At 46.2% G+C, this 24,423-nt stretch overlaps 2 protein-coding genes across 2 annotated transcripts; one reads left to right on the top strand and one right to left on the bottom strand.

Moving 5' to 3' along the window:
• Positions 1-4,204: 4,204 nt before the first annotated feature.
• Positions 4,205-9,040, bottom strand: AIRIM (AFG2 interacting ribosome maturation factor). Its single transcript, XM_084652515.1, has 5 exons — positions 8,942-9,040; positions 7,570-7,863; positions 6,361-6,540; positions 5,709-5,827; positions 4,205-4,724 (listed from the first exon to the last, which is right to left on the bottom strand). Exons 2-5 carry the CDS (start codon positions 7,839-7,841, stop codon positions 4,687-4,689), a joined length of 609 nt encoding a protein of 202 aa, XP_084508641.1. The 5' UTR covers positions 7,842-7,863; positions 8,942-9,040; the 3' UTR covers positions 4,205-4,686.
• An 86-nt stretch (positions 9,041-9,126) lies between these two features.
• On the top strand, positions 9,127-23,017 carry CDCA8 (cell division cycle associated 8). Its single transcript, XM_084652509.1, has 11 exons — positions 9,127-9,214; positions 10,439-10,551; positions 13,100-13,228; positions 13,835-13,875; positions 15,158-15,233; positions 15,638-15,774; positions 16,768-16,847; positions 17,314-17,412; positions 20,316-20,442; positions 20,844-20,930; positions 21,962-23,017. The coding sequence occupies exons 2-11, from the start codon at positions 10,455-10,457 to the stop codon at positions 22,004-22,006; spliced, it is 918 nt and encodes a 305-aa protein (XP_084508635.1). The 5' UTR covers positions 9,127-9,214; positions 10,439-10,454; the 3' UTR covers positions 22,007-23,017.
• The last annotated feature ends 1,406 nt before the right edge of the window (positions 23,018-24,423 follow it).

The following is a 24,423-nucleotide window of genomic DNA, read 5'->3' as shown; positions in this document are numbered from 1 at the left end:
CTTGTTCACTGCTTCAAACCCCCAGCTATTGGGGGGAGGAGGCGGTGATGTGACCATGGACACCTGGATTATCTCTTGGGATCTTTAATTTCTGTGTGGGCGAGGGGACTTCAGTTTGAGATCCCCTCCAAAGGCCAGTACTTTGGAGGATGCATCGACCCATCATAGGGAACTCTGCTGAAGCTCTAACACTAGAGAGGGCCACCAGGTGCAGCTGTAACACTCGGACACCAGAACCCCACAAGCCCACAGACCAGCCTCAGTCCTCCCCTTTCACCTGCCACAGCTTGCCCCTTAAGCCCAGGAGAAGCAGGCAGCATTTCAGTGGAACCTGGATGAGGTGAATCCCAGGTAGCAGCCAATGGCTTGTAATCCTTCACCAGTCACTCCGTCATTGGATGGGACACAAGTGGTCGCAAACCAACCAGAGATAAAGCCAGGTGCTGAATTTCAGAGGCTGGGTGTGGGGTGGGAATGGGGGCGGGGGAGAGATAAACTCTTGGGAGGGGAAGGTGAGATGAATAGAAACACAAGAAGCTGCCACCCAGCGAGGTACACAGGGAAACGTTCACCAGCCTCATTAATGAGCTGCCACTGTGCTGCAGCCCTGTCTGTGCCAGTTGTAGAGAAGCACTAAATAGCGAGAAGCCATTGATACAGGCCACAGAAGCGAGCGAGTGGTGGGTTTTGGTTAGTGGTGGGCAGGCTGTTAGAAAAGAGCCTCTCTCTAGGGGAAAGAGTGCTCCATCTGCAGGGTGGAGCATTCCTCCGACAGAGTTCTGTGGCACCTGTGACCCTCGGGAAGCCATGCTCTTCAAGACTGATCTCCCAAGCTAACATCTTCACAACATCATCTGCTTTAGCTTAAAACCCTGCCGGAGGAGGAAGAGGTCTTATCGCACTTCCTTTAGAGGGAGATGACTCAGTGCAAGGCTCTGGGATATTTGCACCTTGACTCATTGCACAGTCACATTCCTGTGTTAAGTTTTTGCAGGGAATCCACAGAATTCAGAGGCCCTGGGGGTTTTTCACCTTCCTCTGCCGCATGGGGCACGGTTCACTTCCTGGAGGATTCTCTGCACCTCGAATTCTTTAAACCACGATTTGAGGACTTCAATAGCTCAGACATAGGGTAGTGGTGTGTTATAGGAGTGGGTGGGTGAGATTCTGTGGCCTGCATTGTGCAGGAGGTCAGACTAGATGATCATAATGGTCCCTTCTGACCTAAAGTCTATGATTCTATGAATTCACATGCACATGGAATTCAAGCTGGTTTGAGCCCACCCTTTAGCCAATCTACCATTAATGCGCACAGAAGGGAGCATTACTGTAATAAATGCCCCTTGACAGGGAGGGATAGCTCAGTGGTTTGAGCATTGGCCTGCTAAACCCAGGGTTGTGAGTTCAATTCTTGAGGGGGCCACTTAGAGATCTGGGGCAAAAATTGGAGATTGGTCCTGCTTTGAGCAGGGGGTTGGACTAGATGACCTCCTGAGGTCCCTTCCAACCCTGATATTCTATGATTCTATGATAGAGGCCACCAACCCTGGAAGTTGAAGTCCATCTCGTGAAGGAGGACAGAGCCTCTGGGGTGAAATCTCTAAACCAAGCATGTGACAAGGCAGAGTCAAGAGTCTTATCTCCCTCCAAGCTGCTTCCCCCGGTACAGAGGAGGAAAGCGGCATGGTCTTCACCAGGAAACCAGCCAGGCATCTCTCACCACTTGCAATAGGCCAAAAACAAGAAGTGTTGTAACTCACAAGGCTGCTACTGCCCAAGCAGGACTGCTGGCCTCTCCTGTGCCAGTGCAGAAGTTGCCATGTGACCTCCCGCAGTCCAACTCAGAGGGATACAGGGTGCTCCGTGGCCAATCAACACCCCTGCTGTTGCTGGGCACAAAAGCTTTGTTATGTGAGAGATGCATTGAGCACCTTTGCCTTAACTCTTAATCACACAAACGGCAGGGATGGGGACCAGTCAGATGGAGCCTGTATGGGAGCACTGCCCCCTGGCTAGACACCCCTGCGAGTGTACCTCTGACTGCTGAGAGAACATGTACATTGCAGGTGTACCCAAAGGGTTCCCTGGCATCTAATGTGGGCTCTGTATTAGCAGAGGAGGGACTAAGCTGGGCAGACTTGAGACACAGCAAAGGCAGGGAGGCAGTTCTTTTTATCTTCCATTCCAATTAAAAGTGCAGATAAAAAAAAAATCCATAAGGCCAACGCTGTCAGCAGACAGGAGGCATTCGTGCTCCCAGAAGCACACAGCTGATAATATGCTCCCCTCCCTAGGCAGGTCTAGCAGTGCCCTCATGTGGCCAAATGGCTCCTTGGGCTTGAGTCATTTCATTCTAAAAGCAAAGCACAAAGAGGTGTTTCTCTGTTTCCCTTTAGCAGGTATAATTCCTATTAACTGCACAGTGTCTGGAGCCAGGAAACAAAGAGCTACATCTCTCACTGAATGGGTCTTTAAAGCGAAATCCATCTGGTGTCAGCCTAGGCCCTAGTTTGGGTCATTGCTGATCTCCCCAGGCAATGTGGCCAGAGGACAGGTACCTGTCCTACGTGGTATGTTTACCGCGGTCTGCAGCCTTCGATACCATTGAGCGTGATGTTTGGTTAATGACTTACAGGCTCATGGTAGGGGAGGTGGTTTGCTGCAGAGCCGAGGGCTCTTGGGTTTGGAATTCACTCCCCCAGCACACGACAAGGCTCATCTCTTCGCTCAGGCTGTCAGGCTGCAATTGGAGGTGGGTTGGGACGAGCTATAGATTAAGTCTTAATAGTTTGGAGTCTATTCTGCCATCTGAGTGTCTTGTCACCAGTAAGTGGTGAGGACCAAGCATGCACATTTTGGGGAGAATGCCCCCTCCTTCGTACATCTCTTGGCAATGCTTTCAGTGGTGCTTAAGGTACCCACCCTTATTCTCTAGGCTGCACAGAGAAACACAGGGAACAAGTCTCTCAATAGCCTGTGCCATGTGCTTTTAGAAAGGTGTAGAATTAAATCTTCTGTTCCCTATTCAGCACATGCTGCCTCAGCCCCAGGGGACAGCACCTGCCACAAGCAAAAGGGTGTGATACTTTTAGCATGGAGGACATTGGTCTACATACTGCTTTCAAAATCTCCATCACATCAACCCACCCAGAAGGAAAAGGGAGAGCTGTATAGCAAAGGGCAGCACTTTCTTACCAGCACCTTCCTGGTGGGGTTGTAAGCAATGCCACGATAGTCAACTTTCTCCCTTTTACATAGTGCAAAGCCCTTCCTGTTCCTGGCATCATTCCCGCCAAAACTACTTGATTAGCAGAACTGCAATACCTCCCCCTTGTGGAGGAAGATGAAACTATGTTAAACGTTTCATAATAGGATGCTTGGCCATTTTATTTTCACCACTGGTGCGCATAGCATGGACAAGCCCTCATCTTTCACCTCTAGGACGGAGGTCAAGTCCATCTTTAGGTCTTAAGTGAAATGACTTTGGTGTTCTCAGTAAAGACTACATTCCAAAACCATCAGGCTACAGCTAAATGGATTCACACTGCCCACAGCTCCCGGTAACATTGGTGGGAGGCCCAGAAGCACAATTCAGCACAGCATACTGGATAGTCTCTACCCTGCAGAAGCCCAAGGTTCTACACGTAAGGAGCCTGCACCCCACCAAAGGCAAGTGCTAAAATCAGGGGAAGCTCGCTCAGAACAGCACTGACAGGAAGCTTGTCTTACAGCTGCCTGGCTGGGATATAAAGCCAATTTGAATTGCTTATCACTATCTGCCCTGTAATGGAGAAGTATCTTACTTTTAAATATTAATCACTTTACCTCATGGGACAGAGAGCAGCAGTAAAATGCCAGCCCTTGCTAGAGAAGTGAGCTAGAATTCTTTACTTAAGGACTTGTATCTATTATCTGTTCTACTTGGAGCCAGCAATTTGAAATCTAGTAAATTCAGAAAATACTAAATGTAGTTTCCACAACTACAGCGGCACCTGCCACTATTTCAGCTTCATAATCACTTTTTGAAAACAGGTTTTTCTTTGGCCTTTCTGGGTGAAGGCCCCACACAAGTAAAAAAAGGAAACTGAACAGAGAGATGGCTTCTTTTGTGCATTTGTCAGCAATCAGAAGTTTCTCTTTAGACTTCATGCTGTAGCAATCTTTAGTGTTACATGTAATGACAGTAGGTATCACACAAGGAATATTTTTAAGTGGAAGTTTTTGCTCTAACATTTATTTAGCTACCTGGGGTAGAACTGCAGTGTGCCATTAACCACAGACAGACACATAATTTATTAAAAAAGTATATTTCCATTGGCAGACAAAAAGTCCACGAGCGCTGCTGCTGGCAGCTCTCCCTGAGCTAAAGAAGAAATTCCACATCTGTCATTTTCCCTTTGTCTTCAGTTTATGATCCAAGCCACTGTTTCAGCTGCTACATCAAGTCCACTTTCATAAGCCAAGCAGAGACACTCGCATTGGGTGCCAGGCTTGTTTGACTTTTAACACACCACTTAGCTCATAGCAGAGAGCAAGGGAAACCCCTGCACTGGGCTAGCTCATTCAGCAAATCCAGCTTCTTCATGGGTATCCTGAACAAGGTATTATCCCAGGCACCCAAAACTAATCATTTCACACAAATCCTCTGGTGTTTTCTCTCTGCAAGCTGGTTAGTAATAGAGCTCCTCACAGAGTCTCCAGAAAGGAGACCTTCAGAAGAGTGTCTAAGTTGGGAGGAAAAAACAGAAGCCATTAATGTTGCACTAAGTGTTATTTTTGTCATAATACACACACACACACATACACACACACACACACACAGAGAGAGAACTTCCCCACTTATTACCAAGGACCAACGGGGAATAACCCACCAACAATTCAATATCTTAGGACTGGTAAATGGGATACTGAACCTTTTGCCTCTATTCAAAGGTCCCATTTCCAGTCAAGTCCAGGTGTGCAGTGACTTCAAGTTGTTACCAGATAGTGATCATTCAGTGGGTCTCAGTCCAGTTCTCATAGGACAAGCGTCCATATAACCAATACTGCAATGGTAGCACTAATTGATAGACATTGTTGTGGCTGCATGGAATCATAGGACCGGAAGGGACTTCGAGAGGGCATCTCGTCCAGTCCCCTGCACACAAGGCAGGACTAAGTATTATCTAGACCAGTGCTATTCAAAGTGCTGGTCCATGGACCGGTGCTAGTCCACGAGCCATCGGCTGCAGGTCTGCGCACACATTGGAAAAAAAATTGCCAGTCCCCCACATCAGATAGCTTGAGAAACACTGCTCTAGACCACCCCTAACAGGGGTTTGTCTCACCTGCTCTTAAAAGTCTCCAATGATGGAGACTCCACAACCTCCCTAGGCAATTTATTCCAGTGCTTAACCACCCTGACGGTTAGGAAGTTTTTCCTAATGTCCAACCTAAACCTCCCTTGCTGCAATTTAAGCCCATTGCTTCTTGTCCTGTCCTTAAGAGGTTAAGAAAAAAAAATTTCTCCCTCCTCTTTATAACAACCTTTTACGTTCTTGAAAACTGTTATGTTCCCCCCTCAGTCTTCCCTTTTCCAGACTAAACAAACCCAATACAGTACAGGTTCAGGTGATAAACAGTGGCTTTCAGTCTCCAGGGCCACCACACCAGCCCCTTTCAATAGCACTAAGCTCACATTAAGATGTTTAAGAGTTTTATGAAAATACCTTGAACCATGTTTCGGCTATTGTTCTCCAAAATCCTCTCCCAGGACTGCGGCAGGGTTTGCATGTCTGGCAAGTTCTCATATCTGACTTGGAGAAGAAGGAATTTACTCTCCAGGTATCTTTCTGGAAGGTAAGGATTGAAATATGGGGCCGGTGGGAGGTGAGAAGGAAACACAAGCAAGCTGACTTCTTAGGAAGTTATGAGCTCAAAAGAGAGAGTAGGGACCCATTGTAGTCCTGCAATCCAACTCCCCCTCCCACCAGGACATGCTGAAAGAGCTCTATTTGTTGTTCCTTGTCAAAACACACTAACGATAGTCACCCCAAGTATCTAAGCTTCTTCCCCCTCTATGGACTGTATTTTCTAGATTCTTTGAGAAATTCACTTACTAAAAATGTTCCCTATTCATCTCATTTCCCTTGGCCAAACAGCAGGGCCAGGAGACTGACTCCTGGAGGTGGAGGCAGGAGCAATTTGCCAGAGCTGTCCATCAAGATGCTTGGTGAGGTTTTATTGTGACCTTACTGGTCACCAGCTGATGACAACTCACAAATAAAGAAAGCCAAATCCAGTTCTGTTGACATGAATCAAGACAACAACCTCCTTGACCTGTTTGAGCTACAAACTTTTAGCTTTTCTAGCAAAGGATACACATGTCGGTAATATCTCTCAATATTGTGCAGCCATTCCAACATGTCTGCCAGCGAGGGGATAAGAGCAGTACGCTGCACAGAAGCTTCAAAACCTAGCACATCCGCATGCTGCTCATAGAGTTGGAAAACAGTGCCCACGTAGCCACTAACTACATCCCGCACTTTCTGCAAGTCAGCTCTGTGAAAACAGAGAGTCATACTCACGGCTGTGTTTTCCAAAGGGTGGCCTCACTCACTTTGTACCCCAAAATGAATTACATGGACAAGCCTCAGTACTTGCTTTAAACAAAAAAAGTGCTTCCCCTTGCACTGACAGTTTGGTGAGTTCAACAATATGCAGTAACCTGAACTGGAACTAGGGAATTCATGCAAGGAAAAGGCAAGCCTATGTGACTGTATAACTGATCGTATAGAACATGCTGCTGAGAGGCTGAACAAATCACATAATTTAAAGAGACACTGTAACTTGAAATCTAATGAGTGCTATTAACTCCTCTAAACTATTAAGTATTACACATGGCTGAGACCCCTAATAATTCTTGTGGTTTTACAATTATATATTTCTCCTTTTTTAAAATGCTTATCCCACACAAACACACATACTTCCAAGACTCTGTGAGAAAGACTGACACAAAATGAGGACAAAGGGTGAAAATGAATATTTGACAACACTCGGCCAGATTCTTTGCTATTGTAAATCAACAATTTGGGGGGAGGGATAGCTCAGTGGTTTGAGCATTGGCCTGCTAAACCCAGGGTTGTGAGTTCAATCCTTGAGGGGGCCATTTAGGGATCTGGGGCAAAAATTGGGGATTGGTCCTGCTTTGAGCAGGGGGTTGGACTAGATGACCTCCTGAGGTCCCTTCCAACCCTGATATTCTATGATTCTATGAACAAAGGTCCAACAGAACTCAATGAGGCTACACTAATTGACACCAGTTGAGAATCTGGCCCACCATGTAAAGTCAAAGTAAACAAATTGAAAGGCAGGGGACAATTTTTTGCTCACTTTCAGTTGTTATGATTTTACATATTGTTAGAACAATAGGTACAACATTTCCAGACAGAAACGTGATGCTTAGGTTGACATTATCTCCTCTCCTTCAGATGTGAATCCTGCAAACAGGCCAGAAGGGGAATCCCACCTCTCTCAGCATGTTTGCCCAGGCTTTCATAGTGCTCACAACCTGACACAACAGCCTCTTACACTTTGCCCACCAGCTCTTCCAGCAGAGTCTCTGCTGCACAGCGTTGCTTATATTTTAACTGCTCTTCCAGATCCGGGAAGCCTCGCAGTGGTGTATGTGCAAATGTGACCTTCTGGCAGGCCTGCATCTGCTCCGCCAGATTGCTGAGGGAGCTCAGGAGAGGTTTACAGTCCGTCAGCGCCGTCTGCCAAGCCTCTTGCTGCTGCTGTATGGCCTGGAAGCACTTTTGCAGGGACCGATGAAGGACCAGGATGGCTGGGCTCTCTGACATCTTCTTATAGGCAGACCCAGAGCTGCAGGAAGAGAGAGGCTCTGGTGATGGGCACCACACAGAAACCTGCAATATGCACACACAGGTACAGAGATCCTAGGGCTGAGGGTCCCCACCGCCTTCCAGTAAGCAGCCACTGTCCACACTCACCATCCCGCTCCACAGACCAGCGCCACTGGCTTAGGAGCGCAGGCCTCCAGGAGCTCAGGCAGCTCCTAGACAAGAGTTTGCTTTAGAAATGGGAAAGGTGGGGGGGAATTCGGGGTGGACTGCTGCTTATGGGGGTGAACATATTTGAGGTGAGAGCCCTGACAGAGCTGGAGGAAAGAGAGGAAGGGTCTTTATGCAGGGGGCAATGGGGACGGGGAGCAGGACCCGGGGGAGGGGAGCAGGGCCACGGGGGGGAGGGGGGTGTCTCCATGCAAGGCCAGTGGGGGAGGGGAGCAGGGACCCGGGGGGGGAGGGGGTGTCTCCACGGGGGGCCAATGGGGGAGGGGAGCAGGACGGGGGGGGCGGGTCTCGATGCGGGACCAGTGGGGGAGGGGAGCAGGGCCCCGGGGGGGAGGGGGTGTCTCCACGGGGGGGCAATGGGGGAGGGGAGCAGGACGGGGGGGGCGGGTCTCGATGCGGGGCCTGTGGGGGAGGGGAGGAGGACGGGGGGGGTCTCGATGCGGGACCAGTGGGGGAGGGGAGCAGGGCCCCGGGGGGGAGGGGGTGTCTCCACGGGGGGCCAATGGGGGAGGGGAGCAGGACGAGGGGGGGGTCTCGATGCGGGGCCAGTGGGGGAGGGGAGCAGGGACCCGGGGGGGGAGGGGGTGTCTCCACGGGGGGGCAATGGGGGAGGGGAGCAGGACGGGGAGGGCGGGTCTCGATGCGGGGCCTGTGGGGGAGGGGAGGAGGACGGGGGGGGGTCTCGATGCGGGACCAGTGGGGGAGGGGAGCAGGGCCCCGGGGGGGAGGGGGTGTCTCCACGGGGGGCCAATGGGGGAGGGGAGCAGGACGAGGGGGGGGTCTCGATGCGGGGCCTGTGGGGGAGGGGAGCAGGGCCCCGGGGGGGGAGAGGTCGGGGGGGGCAGGCGAACCCCCGGGCCCTCCCTTACCTGAGCCCTGGGAAGTGTAGTTGCCAGCTCCCCTCAGACCGGAAGTGAAACCGGCTGCCCCAGCGACGGGCGCTCGCGCGAAGCGGAAGTCACCCACCTGCCTGCCCCCGAGGCATGCTGGGAATTGTAGTTCTCTCTCGTGCTCCGTTTTCCATTGGCGGCGGGAGCGCGTGCGCGTTTGGGCGCCGTCCCGCCGCTTCGCTGATTGGGCGGTCGGGTTTGAAAGTAGTTGTTGGGGCTCGCGCGCGCGTTGGGGACGCCAGGAGCGAGCCGGTGAGCGGCGGGGGGGCCCGCTCGGGGGGCAGGGGGGGGCCCGCTCGGGGGGCAGGGGGGGGCTGTTGGGGCGGGGGGCCCGCTCGGGGGGCAGGGGGGGGGCGGGGTGGCAGAGGGGCCCGCTCGGGGGGCTGTTGGGGCGGGGGGCCCGCTCGGGGGGCTGTTGGGGCGGGGGGCCCGCTCGGGGGGCAGGGGGGGGCGGGGTGGCAGAGGGGCCCGCTCGGGGGGCTGTTGGGGCGGGGGGGGCAGAGGGGCCGGGGCGGGGGGGCCCGCTCGGGGGGCAGGGGGGGCTGTTGGGGCGGGGGGCCCGCTCGGGGGCGGGGGGGGCAGAGGGGCCGGGGCGGGGGGGCCCGCTCGGGGGGCGGGGGGGGCTGTTGGGCCGGGGGGCTGCTCGGGGGGCTGTTGGGGTGGAGGGGCCCATAGGGGGGGCGCTCGGGGGGCAGGGGGGGCTGTTGGGACGGGGGGGCCGCTCGGGGGGGCAGGGGGGGCAGAGGGGCCCGCTCGGGGGGCTGTTGGGGCGGGGGGGCCGCTCGGGGGGGCGGGGGGGGGCAGAGGGGCCCGCTCGGGGGGGGACATGCAGAACCTCCCTTCTGTCACGTTTTCGCTCCCCGGTCCTTGTCCCTCCGCCCCAGCCTTGCCCCGCACAGGGGTGGCGAGCTGCCAGCTCCATGCCCCAGTGAAACGATCCCTCCATTTTAATTCAGAAGGAGTCACACTCCGAGGCGACTATGTGAAAAGCGGGGGGGTCACCAGGACCACAGGGTTGAAAACCACTGCCCTGGCCGGGTGCCGGGTGCCGAGCAGGTGGTTCCCAGATGGCATTGTCTACTCCAGAGAGAGGTGATGCGGATTGGGACAGGCCCGGGCTGGTTCTGACCCGTCCTCACTTCGCTGTGGGCCTGTTTAGCTTCACCGGCCCAGAGCCCCCACCACTGGAGCTGATCAGGAGCAGCCCTATGTTCAGACAAGCCCCTGCCAGGCTTTCAGCCCCAGGCCACCAGTGGTGCGTCTGCTGCCTGGTCCTGATGCTGGGGATCCACTCCCCTGTGTGGGGCACCAATGCTGACTCTCTGCTGTGGCTTGCAGTAGTCCCAGGAGCCCTGGTTTTCAATAGGGATAGAGCAGCAGTAGCTCCCAGCCTCCCAGAAGACTAGGGCCTCTTGTCTCTGACTGGCCAAGTGTTCCCTTGTATGAACCCAACTGGCTGTTTCTGTTCTGCTGCAGAGCTCCATCCGACACCATGGCACCATCCAGGAAGAAAACAGCCAATGGAACCAGCAAAAACAATGTGAAAAAGAAAAAGCTTGCTGCGTTTTTAAAGGACTTTGATCGTGAAGGTAACCTTTGCACTCATTCATAAACTTGCTTTTTACAAAGGGTTCAGGGTCCTGAGTTGTTTTCCAGGTTAATTTAATGCTGGTTAAAGTTATTGTCTTAACAACCCTGGAAACTGACACCTCAGGACAGATAGAGCACAAACTGTAGCTTTGATCCAGAAGGATGACTTTGAGGGATTGGAGAAGGTGGTTTAATTCTCGATGCTTATGCAATCCTTGACCTTTCCTGAGGCTTCTATCCAGGGGGCTAGTTGTGATGAGTATGCTGCAATGTTGATGCAGGTCTTCTAGGAATTAAACTAAAATAGGAAATCTTTTTTGAGGTCATGGTTGTTATGGGGGCTTATTCCTTCACCCACTTATTTCCCTGGTCCTTCTCGCATGAACAGAGAGCAACAATAACCGAAGTCCAAAGGTGCAAACAATTCAATGTTTATTGGGGTGATCTTCCAGCAAGCATGATTCCAGTTTCCTTCCTTAGTGTCCCCCTTCCCAGCTCTGACACCACAGAGCCTTACACCTGGGTCCCTGTTCCCATTCATGCCCTTTAGCCAAACATGATTCTAATTTCCCCACCCCCATTCCCTGTTCCCATTTCCCCCCACCCCCTAACTTCCTGATTGACTGCAGACTATATAGTAAAACTTGAGTTCTGCTTAGTTATACCTTAACCAATCATTTTCCTGACATTTAACTAACCAATCCTAACATATTGTAACATGATTATTTAACCAATTATATCTCACCACCTTCATTAGTTTACACCCAGCAAAATTAATTATACAGCAGACAGGAACAATCACAGAACCAGATGAACAATAGCAAAGTGGGAACTATAATGACAAAACAATACAGAAGTGAGGATTTCACATCCCAGCTATTGATAAGTGAGTTCTTGCCAGACAGGATGCTATCAAACTAAGTTTCCTTTTACATCTTCTAGGCACTTTCCTTTCTCTGGAGGTGATAGGCATTATCAGGACAGGATTGTATTCCTAACGGCCCAATAGCACCTTATTTCAATGTGACTAGGTTGGAATGTGAGGATGTGACCGGTTGCTTCCCAGTTTACGGCTGCCTCTGTTGCTTAGCCAAAGGCCTTAGCCTAAGAACAGGGCCTCAGACTGTCACAGTAAGAGAAGGACCTTACACTGCAGACAGTGATTTTGATTCTTTCTTTTATACCTCTATAACTAGCCAAGTGATAAGAATACACCTAAATTCTTAGAGTATAGGCCTTTACAGACAGGCCTGAATTATCTATATCCTAACAACTGTTAGCTGTTAAATATTAATATTGGGTGCTTGTCAATAGGCTATTTAGAGAGGCAAGGTCCATGCAGTGATATCTCTTATTGAACCAACTTCTGTTGGTGAGAAACAAGCTTGCATGCTTACATAGAGCTCTTCTTCAGATCTGGGAAATGTACTCTGTGTCACAGCTAAATGCAAGGTAGAACAGATTGTCCAGCATAAATAGTTAATACATATTTCAAGGGATCATTCAATGTGAAGTGGCCTGTTAATACCTTTCCAGTTATAGGGGGGAGGTTTAGTGTTTTATAGATTTTTGTAATAAACCATAAATCCAGTGTGTGTATATTCAGTTCATGATTTTTAGTATCTAGCAAAGTTATGAATTTAAGTTCCCAAGTTCGATTTTTGAAGGTGTTGCACGGGTTTCCTTTGAGGATGAGGACTGAGAGGTCAGACATAGAATGATCACTTTGGAAAGTGTGTACCACACAGGTGATATGGTATTTTTGTCTTTTATCATTTTTCTGTGTGAGTTCATTCAAGAGCTTAGTGATTACCTGATTTCACCCACATAGTTGTTGTTATCGAGGTACACTTAGTGCACTGGCTGAGATACACCACATGTTGCGATAGAATTGTTTAGAAGCCAGGGATTTTGAGAGGTGTCTTGTAAGGGGTGTTCATCATCGCAGCAGTGGAGAGGTCCACAGGTTTTGCATCTGTTGTTCTGGCAGTGTCTGGTGCTGCTTTGAGTTAATGTGTCTTGGTCTGTGCAGAACTTTTTTCTGATGATGGGATTGGGGGGTTGTTTGAAGGGCAGGAAAGGGGGTTCAGGAAAGATTTCTTTCAGGATGTGGTCCCCATCAAGTGTGGGTTGTAATTGTTTAATGATATGGGTTCCAATATGGGTGGTAGGTGACAATCTGTTCCACCTTGTGGAATTCTTCCATCAACCTAGTGACTGCCTCTTGGGGAGGTGGATTGCCCACACCAATGTGCGAAACCCTCCTGTTGGTTTAGGGAGTGTCTACACAGAAGCACTGCAGACATACCTTTATACAGTCCAGTTAATTTTCTACCATTGGCTCATAGCAAATGAAAATATAAGTGCTCAAAAAGGCTTATTTGGCAAGAATGAAATAGATTTGATCAGAAAAGCGCATTCACAAGGGAGTAGATTTTTGCTGATATTCAGAGAAATATAAATTCAAGCCCTGATATGTAAATCCCTGAATAACATTTGTGTTCTATGTAGTAATCAATCAAAATTCTTTTCTTTTTTTTGTTTTAGTCCAAACTAGAATTGATCAGCTACAAACAAATGGGCAAAATCTTCTCAAGGAATTGGATAATCTTTATAACATAGAAAACCTCCGACTTCCTCTAGCACTGAGAGAGATGAACTGGCTTGACTACTTTGGTATGGTCCATCCACTCCAATATGTATTGACAAAATAGTTCAAAAATGTACTAAATTTAGAGCTAAAAGTGAATTAATAAGTCATTCATCCAGTTAGTGGACTCTGTTTAATGACATATCCTAGTTGCATGATTTTCAGAAACGTAATTACTATTTACGTTGTTATCTATAATTACAGTAAATTATTTCTTTTGTAACATATCACATTTAAAGTCAATATATTGGATAAGTTTATTTGTATGAAAGTGCTAATTCAAAATAAGGCTTCAAATGTTTTTCCTTTGGATGTCTTAAACTCATTGGCACATGAGATAAGAGGTGTGGCACTGGGTTAACTGGGTACAAAATCATGTGTTTAAAAAAAAACCTTTGGAAACAAGAAGAGGCAAATTGAATATCCTATCCACATGGATTCGTAGACAACCACAGATTTTCTGTTTACGATAAATCCTGCTTTCCCACTAGTTCCTTTATCTTAAGATGGTCATTAACTGTCAAGAAATGCTCATTGTTTGCCTGTTTGTTTAATTCTACCCAAGTATTAAAACTTTAATATTGCATAAATTACTCTGGTTATACATTGATAAAAAAATGTTCTGTCTCCAGCTAAAGGAGGAAGTAAAAAGGCCCTAGAAGAAGCAGCAACGGTAGGTAACATACATCTAGTGTAGCTCCTAAGCCAAATAAAAACTTCTTTTCTGGTACAACTGGATAATGTTTTTAGGAACCCAATCTTTATTTAAACCATTGCATCATTTTAAGAGTCTTAGCACAGCACTTGGTGAAAGGATTAAATAAGACATGAAACGTTTGTAGTCTCTCCTGTCTGGCCAAAGTGCTAGCCTTCTCCTTCAATTACTTGGTTTATGGTAAATCTTTGACACTCCTTTTTCCAAGATACATATCCAGTCTCCCGTGCCGTGCACTTTAATGACTATTGAAACTCACTTCATTGTTATGGCTGCCACCTAATACAGACTTCTCCGAAATCTTTACTGAGGCCAGGTCTACACTCAAAAGTTAAGTCAACTCAGCTACATCACTCAGGAATGTGAAAAATGCACACCCCTGAGCCACATAGTTAAGCTGATCTAAGCCCCAGTATAAACAGCCCTTGGTTGATGGAAGAATTCTTCCACCACCTAGCTACTGCCTTGGAGACATGGATTAACTATGCTGATTGAAAAAACCCTTCCTTTGCTGTAGTGAGTGTCTATACCGAAGCTCTTTGTGGCTCAGCTGCAGTGTTTCAAGTGTAGAGAAGCCCTGAGTCTGAAGCATTTGGTAGCTGGAAGACTTGTTCCTGAATTCTGTAACTACCTCTTTGCTCCTCTTACTCAGAGGATTCTCAAGTTTCAGAAAACTGACCTTGTAATTCAAGCTGGGTCTCTGCAGTTGATAGTGGGTGTCTGCCTTTGATTTTTAAAGAAGTGGAAAATAGCAAGTGTCCTGACCTACTTTCTCTCATGGCCCAGATAGCTGAAAGTTTTCAATTTTAGCAGTCTTTTTATAGGAAGCCATTTTTCTGCAATGAAATCTTGGCTTGCCTACCAGTGATACTAATTGACTAAACAGACTATCAGTTAAACAATGTTTCCTTACTGTTATCTTGCCCTGCCTCATTCACCAGGGAATATGCATTTCTTTGTAAACCAGAAAACTTCTATGTTGGGATTGGACTGAAATGTTTGGGGGTTGGGAATAGCTGTAGCAGGTGAATAAAGTCTTTCAGTACTAAGTGCTGTGCAGGTCCTGCAAGCTGTTACCATTTCTAAAATACCAGAGAAGTGTTTACATAGCAAAGTGCAAAGCAGCATAGAAGCATTTTTATTGTAAAATAATTATGGGTTTACACTGCTGTTTGCAGGCAGTTAGGAATGAGTTCTTTACTAATAATACACATGGTATTGTGATTGCTTTTGGTTTTAGGCAGATTTGGAGCTATCAGAAATAAACAAACTTACAGCAGAAGTTATCCAGACGCCTTTCAGAATTGTCAAGAAAGGTCAGTTTGTTTACAAGCATTGCTGAATGTTCTGGGTGCAATCAATAGTGGAATGTTTTTTTGTTCCTTATGGATCTTGTCAGCTATCTTCCAACTCTCATTAACTGGCCTAAATAGGTTTCAAAGAAACAATTGTTGCTTCAGTCTTTGTGATGTTACATGTGCAGCGTGTTAACTTAGATTTGCTAAATCTTATAGAAGTGTTGTTCACATTTGTTTATGCCACCCATAAAACCCCTTTCCTTATAAAATCCTACTTTATTTCTATATAAGTATGTAACTACTAGTTCAATAATTTGTTTGCCAAACAAACTTCACGACTGTTTTCTTTTCACCTTATCTGTTCGTGGATATTTTAATATGCTTCGAATTTTTTCAATTTGGACACTTTTTTCTCCTTCTAGCTAAAAAATCCAAACAGGATATTGATGCTATTGAAGAAGAAACAGAACTTAGTTTGCTCCCTGTAGCAAAGAAGAGGAAACAGGATAGCAAAGAACCAGAACCAGAACATGAAAATGTTTATCCCAAAACAGGGAAGGTAAATAACTGATCTTGTTGTGGTTATGGCCCAGGCAGGAAGTGAGTTGACTTTTGATGGAGGTGATGCTTATAGCTTGCTTGCCGTAGGCTAGCTACCTGTTTTAATCAGCAGTATAGGTTTATATAATCTTTTTATTTAAAATTTGTAAAATATAACTTTACAACTAGTTTTATTTTGCAGAAGAATATATGTATTTTTCAGATGCAGCTTAAATCACATGACCATCTGAAAATGTTATCTATTCTATTTGTAATATCCAAGATGACTATAATGGGAAGAGAGAGATTTCTCATTTTGTTTTCTTGTACATTTGTAAAAGCTCTCTGGGTAGTCTCTTTCACTGTTTCCCCTCTGTACTGTACAGTCAATTTCCCTAGTTTGTTTCTGTGTGAAAGACCCGTTGGGGAGAGAATTTCTTTTAAAATGTGTAAAACCACAAATTGTCAGGGGACTTCAGGGTATTTTCATATATTTTGTGTGTCTCCAAACCTTCAATGAGAAATTAGTTTCTCCCTTTGCTTCATAGCCTGAATTCTGTTTGTCATGAGATCAGAGTCCACATGGTATTTGAGTGCCTTAGATAGATTCTGTTATGAGGTAGAACCCAACCACTTCTGAAAGTGTACAGAAACATTTTATATCCCTTTTCTCTTAAATTGTATGTTCAACTTCCATCATGTTCTGGGAGCAGGAGTCTCTTTACCCAAGACTGCTCTAACTAACTATTAGAATTTTGATATCTATGGAAAAGAATTCTGCACAAATCCCTGTGTCTTCCCCCAGCTCAGCTCTAGGCTATGATAAAGCCAAGACTCAAAAGGGACAGGTTTTCCACAGTTTTGATCATCTGAGAAGGGGAACAGTGAGTCTTGTTCTTCAGTTCCTGTTACCAGTGTTAGTTCAGTTATGGGAGCACTTCTTCAGAACTGGAGTTCAGCTGTGGTTTGATCAAGAAACAGTAAATAATTCAGTTAGTTCTGTGTGTTCCAGGTGAAGACATCAACCAAAAAAGTGCCAGTTTCGAAGAGCAGAAGAGCTCCATCAGCGAGAGTGAAACGCATTAGTAAAAGGTGAGAGTCTGGAGTGGTGTGAATCCCTCTCTTTCAATGTGGGGATGGAAAGGGGAGACCAGAAATGATACTGCCAAAGTAACCATGGTTGGGGTGGATGGATGGAGGAGAGAGTGATCTGGCTGACAAAGCGTACTGTGCTGGAGGAGCTAACAAAAAGGTATGGTAGGGGTAAATGGAGGAGCTCTACAGAGGGCAGTCTCATAGTATGGTAAGGTGACTGATCAGCTATTCTCTTTGAGGGTGTGTGGGGTTTTACACTGAATCAAGCTGTCATAAAACTGCAGTCTTTGCTGCCATGTCAAGAGGCATTACCTGAAATCAGGAGAAACCTCTAGTTTCCAAATACCCTCACATTGTTCTCAGCTTTTCTAACTAATAAAACAGATGTTCAGAACTGAGAAGCAACTGCTAAACTGGTCTTTTAAAAGGGCATCATCTTATCACTGCCACTCTCTTTGAGCAGGTCAAGCAAAAATAATTTTGTCACTCCAGCCCTTGGCCAAGTCGCTGGTGCCCGCACATGGGGAAGGACCTCCACTGTCACCCCTAAATTTGATTCCAGGTGAGTGTGCATTAATTAGCAAAGCCACGTTGCTGTATATTTATAGTATTCTGCAAAATGTCTCTATTAAGTGTCAGAATTTGCTAGGTGTCAAGGCATCTAGTGTGTCTTGCCATTAGTTTTCCATGAGCTGGGACAGAACAGTTGCAATGTAGATCAGCTTGTTACCATTCTGCCCCATGGCAGTGGCTGTTCCTATCTGATGTGTGTTATAAGAGCCATAATATAACACTTCACATATTCAAAGTGCTGTAGAAATATTGACTAACCGTCACAACCCTGAAATATTAAGGATGAGATAACTGAGGTAGAGAAGTGAGATTATTTGACTACTATTAGTAGAGTGTCACGAGCAGAGCCAGGATTGGAATTTGAGACTTCATGATTCTGTATTCATTTGTGCATGGCTTACTGTGCTCAGTCTTGTACTGTGCAATCAGCAAAATTGTAGTCTACTTGTTTGAACCATCTCCACACTGTCCCTTCTCCCTCTCCTTTTTCCATTGTTCAAATATGTGCATCTGATGCGTGCAAAACTAACAACTGTGGTATGTAACCTATTGCTTAAATCAGCCTCTGTGCCTGATGAGAGGAGGATAGCTAATAGAACACCGAGTTTTTAAAAAGGCCCTGAGGCAATCCTGGCAATTACAGGCTAGTAAGCCTAACTTCAGGAACAGGCAGATTGGTTGAAACTATAGTAAAGAACAATTAGCAGATATGCTGGGAAAGCGTCAACATAGCCTTCGTAAAGGGAAATCATGCCTCACCAATCTATTAGTATTCTTTGAGGGGGTGGTCACAAGCATGTGGACAAGGGTGATCCAGTGGATTTAGTGTACTTGGACTTTGACAAGGTCCCATACCAAAGACTAGTAAGCAGTCATGGGATAAGAAGGAAGATCCTCTCATGAGTCAGTAACTTGTTTCCTATCTTTTCACCAAGGGCAGGAATAAATGGTCAGTTTTCACAGTGGAGAGAGGTAAAATAGCAGGATCCTTCAATGATGTGTACTGGGACCAGTGCTGTTCAACATATTCATAAATGATCTGCAAAAGGGGGTGAACAATGAGGTGGCAAAATTTGCAGATGATACAGAATTACTTAATAGTTAAGTCCAAAGAAGACTACAAACAATTGCAAAGGGATCTCACAAAACTGGGTGATCAGGCGCCAAAATTGTAGATGAAATTTTAGAGTTGATAAGTGCAAAGTAATGTACATTGGAAAACATAGTCTCAGCCGTGATGGGGTGTCCACGCCACACAAGGCAGAGCAAGTTAAATTAGGTCAATTAACCTGGTAGGCTGCACCTGCGCGGAGACTTGGGCTTGATGGACAGGCACTAAGTGGAGTCCAGCTGAGCAGAGGCAGGCTGAGTTCATATAAAGCCAGCAAGCTGAGAACATGAGCTGCAGAAGTAGTCTGCAGTCCCTCCCTGGGTGGAGGAAGTTTGGGTTGGTAAACTCGGGCCCGGGGGAGCCAGAAGATAGAGCAAAGAAGTAGAAAGAAGTCCAGGGAAAGAGCAACAGGGAGCAAGCAGACCATAATTGCTGGACATAGGGTCCCTGGACTGGAACCCAAAGTAGTGTGTGGGCTGGGGTTCCCCTTCCTGCCACTGGGAAAATGGTACAGGGCCTGGCCTTGGATGGGAAGACTGTCTGGAAAAGATGAGGACAGCTGATCCAGTGGGACTTTAATACCCTGGAAGGGGAGGACTACATAATGACCTGGCCAGAGGGCTGAATCATGAGGAGGGAGCACTACATGTCCTGTAGAGTGAGAGAGGATGCAATGTGAGCCACCAGTGGGAGGGGGGACATCAGACCTTAGTGGAGCTAATACCCAGATGTGGCCACAAGAAAGTACCCCAATGGTAAGTGGACCCGTGACACCAACTTTATATACAAAATGGTGGGGTCTAATTAGCTGTTCCACTCATGAAAGATCTTGGAGTCATCATGGATAGTTCTCTGAAAACATCTGCTCAATGTGCAGTGGCAGTCAAAAAAGCTATCGATGTTAAGAACCATTAGAAAAGAGAGAGACAGAAAATATAGTGCTGCTATACAAATCCATGGTACATCCACACCTTGAATACTGCTTGCAGTACTGGTCACCCCATCTCAAAAAAGATACATTAGAATTGGAAAAGATACAGAGAAGGGCAACAAAAATGGTTAGGGCTAAGGAACAACTTCCATATGAGGACAGATTAAAAAACCTGGGGCAGTTCAGATTAGAACAGAGATGACTAAGGGAGGGATATGATAGGGATCTAAAATTTCAAAAGCAGGTGCTTTAGTTTTTAGGTTGGGTGCTTTTGGTTTTTTAAACCGCTTGGGCTTGATTTTTAGAAGTGCTTATCTTATCGTTCTCAAGTAAAGCTGTAGTCAGTGGGAGCTGTGGGTGCTCATCATTTCTGAAGATTGGGCTCAGGATGTCTGGAGCTGTGCACCTAAAACCAGAGTCTGCTTTTGAAATGTTGGCCTAAATATGTCAAATGTCTTCTCAGAATTAGCTCTTTCAGTGTAAAATATGGAATATTGAGACGACTACAACACATCACTTAATAGCCTTAGGTTTTGGCCTCAGAGTTTTGATTGATTTAGAGCCAGAAGCCTGTAGTCCCACAGAAGAGGGTAGATGGAGGTCATAAATAGAAAAAAGAAGATAAGATAAATCATGTCCTAGTTTAATCAGAGTTTTTTGTTAGTACAGTTGGGTTCTGACAAGCTCTGTTGGTTTCGCACTTCAAGATACACATTTTTCTCCAACCTGTTTCCCTTGAAAATGAGATGTTTGAAATCTCTAGTTGGGGAGAATCTCATGAAACGTACTGCTGATCATTTTAATTGGCTAGAATAAAGTTATTCAGCAATAACTTCGGAACATCTTTCAGGCTTTTCAAGACACCAGGTCTACGCACGCCTGCCGCACATGAGCATGTTTACATCGTCTCTGCAAACGGCAGCCCTCTTGCTAACAGCAACGATGTCATCATTACGGTCCCTGTCGGAGGAGGGGAGGTAAAGCAGAAACTTATTAAAAATGTAGGGAAATATTTTAGTGGGTCTTGAAGTGCACCAAATGCAATTTAAAATAATGGCTGATAGCAGTATGTGCCATGGTGCAATACAGAAAAGGTGTGAGATAAGTCTGTGATCTCATGCTGCATCTGGTCCTCTATTTGTAACTAGTCCTGTTTATCAGTAACCTTATCCTGTTCCCAGGACAGTGGGTCCATCACTTGCTATAAAAGCAGTACATGATTCCCTGCTCTTAAATATAGTGGTCTATCAATCTTTCTAATATATAATCCAGATACTTCAATCTTGTTTGGTTCTTTCACTGGTTTCACTTACAAGCTAACATGTACCAGTATGATACAGCTGAACAGTAACTGAGACTTGTGGTCTTTTTCGTACAGAACATTCGTTTAGCAGCCAGTGACCTGACCAAAAGGAATTTAAGTCATCTCAATCCAGAGACCCTGGGAATTATGAAGAAGTTATCAGTAAGTCAATATATACTTGGCTATGAATTGAAACTGGTCTGTTGTGGTGCCTAGCATTGTCATCATCCCTGTAGTCAAGTTAATGGGCCATCAGTTTCCATTAGACTCTGCCAGTCATCTTTCTTGTTAAATTCTTTTCCTCTTGTGTTTGCCTGGATCTTGGCGCGCCCAGAAAATATGGTTTTATACAATGTGGGTCTGTTCACCTAGTCAGCAAAATACACAGAGGTGGGTCTTACACTCAACTGGTCTGTATACAAACCGTGCTTTCATTAGTGGGAGAGAGCTACCGGTAGTGCTTAGGATTTAATTCAAGGGTGAATATGCCCTCCTTTTTTTCCAGTGTAGGTGGTTTTAGGATGGGGGTGGGCAAACTTTTTGGCCTGAGGGCCACCTCTGGGTATGGAAATTGTATGGTGGGCCATGAATGCTCACGAAATTATGGGTTGGGGTGCAGGAGGGGGTGAGGGCTCCAGCTGGCGGTGCAGGCTATGGAGTGGGGCTGGCGATGAGGGTGTAGGAGGGTGTTCTGGGCTGGCACCGAGGGGTTAGAGGGCAGGAGGGATATCAGGGCTGGGGCAGGGGGTTGGGGCATGGCAGGGGGGCAGGCTCTGCGGGGCACTTACCTCAAGCAGATCCCAGAAGCAGCAGCATGTCCCCCATCCAGCTCCTATGAGGAGGCGCGGCCAGGCAGTTCTGCCCCGTCCACAGGCGCTGCCCCTGCAGCTCCCATTGGCCGTGGTTCCCAGCCAATGGGAGCTGCGGGGGCAGCGCTTGGGGCGGAGGCAGTATGCGGAGCCCCCTGGCTACCCTATGTGTAGGAGTTGGAGAAGGGACATGCTGCTGTTTCCAGGAGCCACACGGAGCTGGGCAAGCCCTGGACCCCGCTCCCCAGAGGGAGCTCAAGGACCAGATTAAAATGTCTGGAGGGCCGGATGCTGCCCCTGGGCTGTAGTTTGCCCACCCCTACTTTAGGATATGGCAGCATGTGTTCTTTACAAGTGCTATTTGTTAATCTTTCTCCTTTTTAGGTTCATCTTGCACAAGTATGCAGCAGCACGAACACCCAAAGATGAAACTTCAGGGATAATTGACTTTTTTTGTAAATCTGGAACATCAATTTTAGGACTACAACCTGAATTCTTACTCTATTCTTTTACCTTTCTGTTACACGGTGGAAGTTAGGAACAGATTTTCAGCCTGTAATATATAATGTGATTAGAATAGGTTGACTTCTTTTTGTACAGAAAGAAGTACTTAGTTTCCTGTTTCAAGATAGCTAGCTATACCTTGGCCTTGGATCCTCCAGAGTGTATGAGAGACAAGTCAGGTGGATACAGCTGCCCTGCAATCTGCAGAAGATCGAAGCAGTAGGATCTATTGGATTACAGGTGTGATTGACAAAAGTTTTATCTGGTTTGGGAGCAAAAGCGGTGGAGCTGCTCATTGCACTTATTACCAGGCAAGTTTTCTGTTTATTGATGTCATCATTGCAAGGTGCTAATTAGTTGTATTCTAACAGCTGGAATATGAACCTCAATTACAAATAATTAATAGGGGGTGCTAAAAGAACATTTTATTGCAGACCAGCTAATGAAGCTGCCAGGGGTGCTAGGGGTACAACGAATCCTTTGTTTTGTTTTTCTCACAGCAGCCACTGAACTTTCAATCCTGCTCTCCAGTTTACAGTGAACAATGTACTTGAAGTCTTTTATTGTACATCCTACCGTTGTTTTTAAAGAAATGAATACACTGGTGTGTTCTTAAACCCATAATTTTACTGAGTTTTAAAGCTTCTATCTACAAAACCAATCATCTAGACCTCCGATCCTCTAAGTCTAAGGCACATACACTTACTGGGCAAGTCCCTTTAGAGTGGTTGGAGACAGCCAGTGGAGAGTTCCCTCTGCACAGGGAAACTGCTGTTTCCTGCACTAGCTCCTAGGGAGGAGATGGGGATGTGGCAGGGCCAGGTTCCACTATGTCTAGGTCTCCACTGCGGTGTTCCCTGCATTCTTTTCATGAACTAAAAAAGTTTTACACAATAAATACTGTTTATAGATGGAATAAAATTAGTTACATATTCATTGACTTTTACTGTTTTAGAAAATTCCTGCTTCGCTTAATAGCGCATGGACAGCACTGATGCATTAGAATGGTCAGTGTCCAGCACCTTACTCTTCTCCAGCATTTCTGTGATGGAAAAAGCCTGAAGCACTTCATAACCTCTGTGTAGGAATCATGTGACTGAAACCTGGCCTGGAACAACAACAACAACATCTGTTCTGTGTCTTTACACATAGTTTTCAGAGTTCTGAAGAGAGCTTTAAGAAGCCAGAATAAAAGTTCAGAAAGCTGAACTTTGCAACAAGAGTTAACACCCTGTATCTTTCCAAAGTGGAACATGAGCCCCAAGTTGTCTGGGCTTCTGTTCTGTGCTTCATTCCAGAACTTTAGGAATAATGGCTTGTCAACCCCTTTTCCTCCAATGTCTGTTTTTCTATAGTGTACTTAACATTATATAAACTAAGGCAATACTGGAACAGGCAGTTCTTAACAGTAAACTACATGCCCTCTTCTGATTCTGTCCCACCACATAATTCCAGTGACACTTAGTACATAGTAGTTGGCTCAATGTGCATTACAAAAGGTAACTATTATCCTCTTGCCAAGAAAGGGAATGGGACTAGCTGGAAAAAAATCATGGGAAGAAAGTTCATTTGAATTTTTTTGTAGGAAAATTTTCATTTAGATTTTACTTGAATTTAAATTTCAAACTTTTGTTTTTTTCCCTTTCCAGACCACTCTTTGCTTTTTTTCCTCCACTGACTTCAATAGAATGACTGTCTAGGGTTTGTCTTTTCACTTATTTCTTTTCAGTTTTCGTTTATCTGCTGTAACTTTTCAAATCCTTTTCCAACTGTGGAAAAGTTGAGTTGTAAAAGGAAAAATGAAATTGTAACTCTGCCACTTTGTAACTTTCCAAAATTCCCTCAACTTCAGAAAAGCTATAACAGCAAACATTTTCAAAGCTGAGTTACAGGGTATTTTAACACAGAGGGAAAGACGCTAGAGGTCTGGGCCTGGCATCTGTTTGTGTATCTGACAACCTGCAGGGTTTGGAAGAAAGGCTGGACTTTTTTGTAGCTCTTAATGGTGATCACCATATTGCATGGGTTTGGAGGGGAAATTATCAGAATTTAGGATCCATGTCCCTGTCTTGAATGGGACAGTTTACCCTGCGTCTTTGTTCATCCTGCACATCATACTTTCTATGCAGATTTGTGAGGCTGTTGGATTCAAGGGATGCCATCAACTTGAATTCTTAACTTTTTCATTTTTCAGGAGACTGAAATATCTGCACAAAAGAAAGGTGAAGATAGCTAACTAGCTGCATAACATCAAGCTGGAAAAAATAGGAACAACAATTTGACTCCCCCATTAGAGTAATGTTGTTACTTGAGCCAACAAAAATGTAGGCAGAAATGTGATT

This window comes from Lepidochelys olivacea, assembly GCF_965140295.1.
Source record: "Lepidochelys olivacea isolate rLepOli2 genome assembly, chromosome: 19".
NCBI lineage: Eukaryota > Metazoa > Chordata > Testudines > Cheloniidae > Lepidochelys > Lepidochelys olivacea.
Note: the sequence above shows the minus strand (reverse complement) of the source record. Positions and strands in the feature narration are given on the sequence as shown.

Bases quoted from the DNA above. Each gene is read 5' to 3' on its own strand.
- AIRIM (XM_084652515.1), bottom strand. From the start codon at position 7,841: ATGTCAGAGAGCCCAGCCATCCTGGTCCTTCATCGGTCCCTGCAAAAG. The intron at 6,541-7,569 runs GTAAGAGGCTGT...CTGTTTTCACAG, and splicing joins GAAGAGCTGGTGGGCAAAGT to AGCTGACTTGCAGAAAGTGC. The intron at 5,828-6,360 runs GTATCCTTTGCT...CCTTCCAGAAAG, and splicing joins GAGAGATATTACCGACATGT to ATACCTGGAGAGTAAATTCC.
- CDCA8 (XM_084652509.1), top strand. From the start codon at position 10,455: ATGGCACCATCCAGGAAGAAAACAGCCAATGGAACCAGCAAAAACAAT. The intron at 13,229-13,834 runs GTATGGTCCATC...TTCTGTCTCCAG, and splicing joins GAACTGGCTTGACTACTTTG to CTAAAGGAGGAAGTAAAAAG. The intron at 13,876-15,157 runs GTAGGTAACATA...TTTTGGTTTTAG, and splicing joins CCCTAGAAGAAGCAGCAACG to GCAGATTTGGAGCTATCAGA.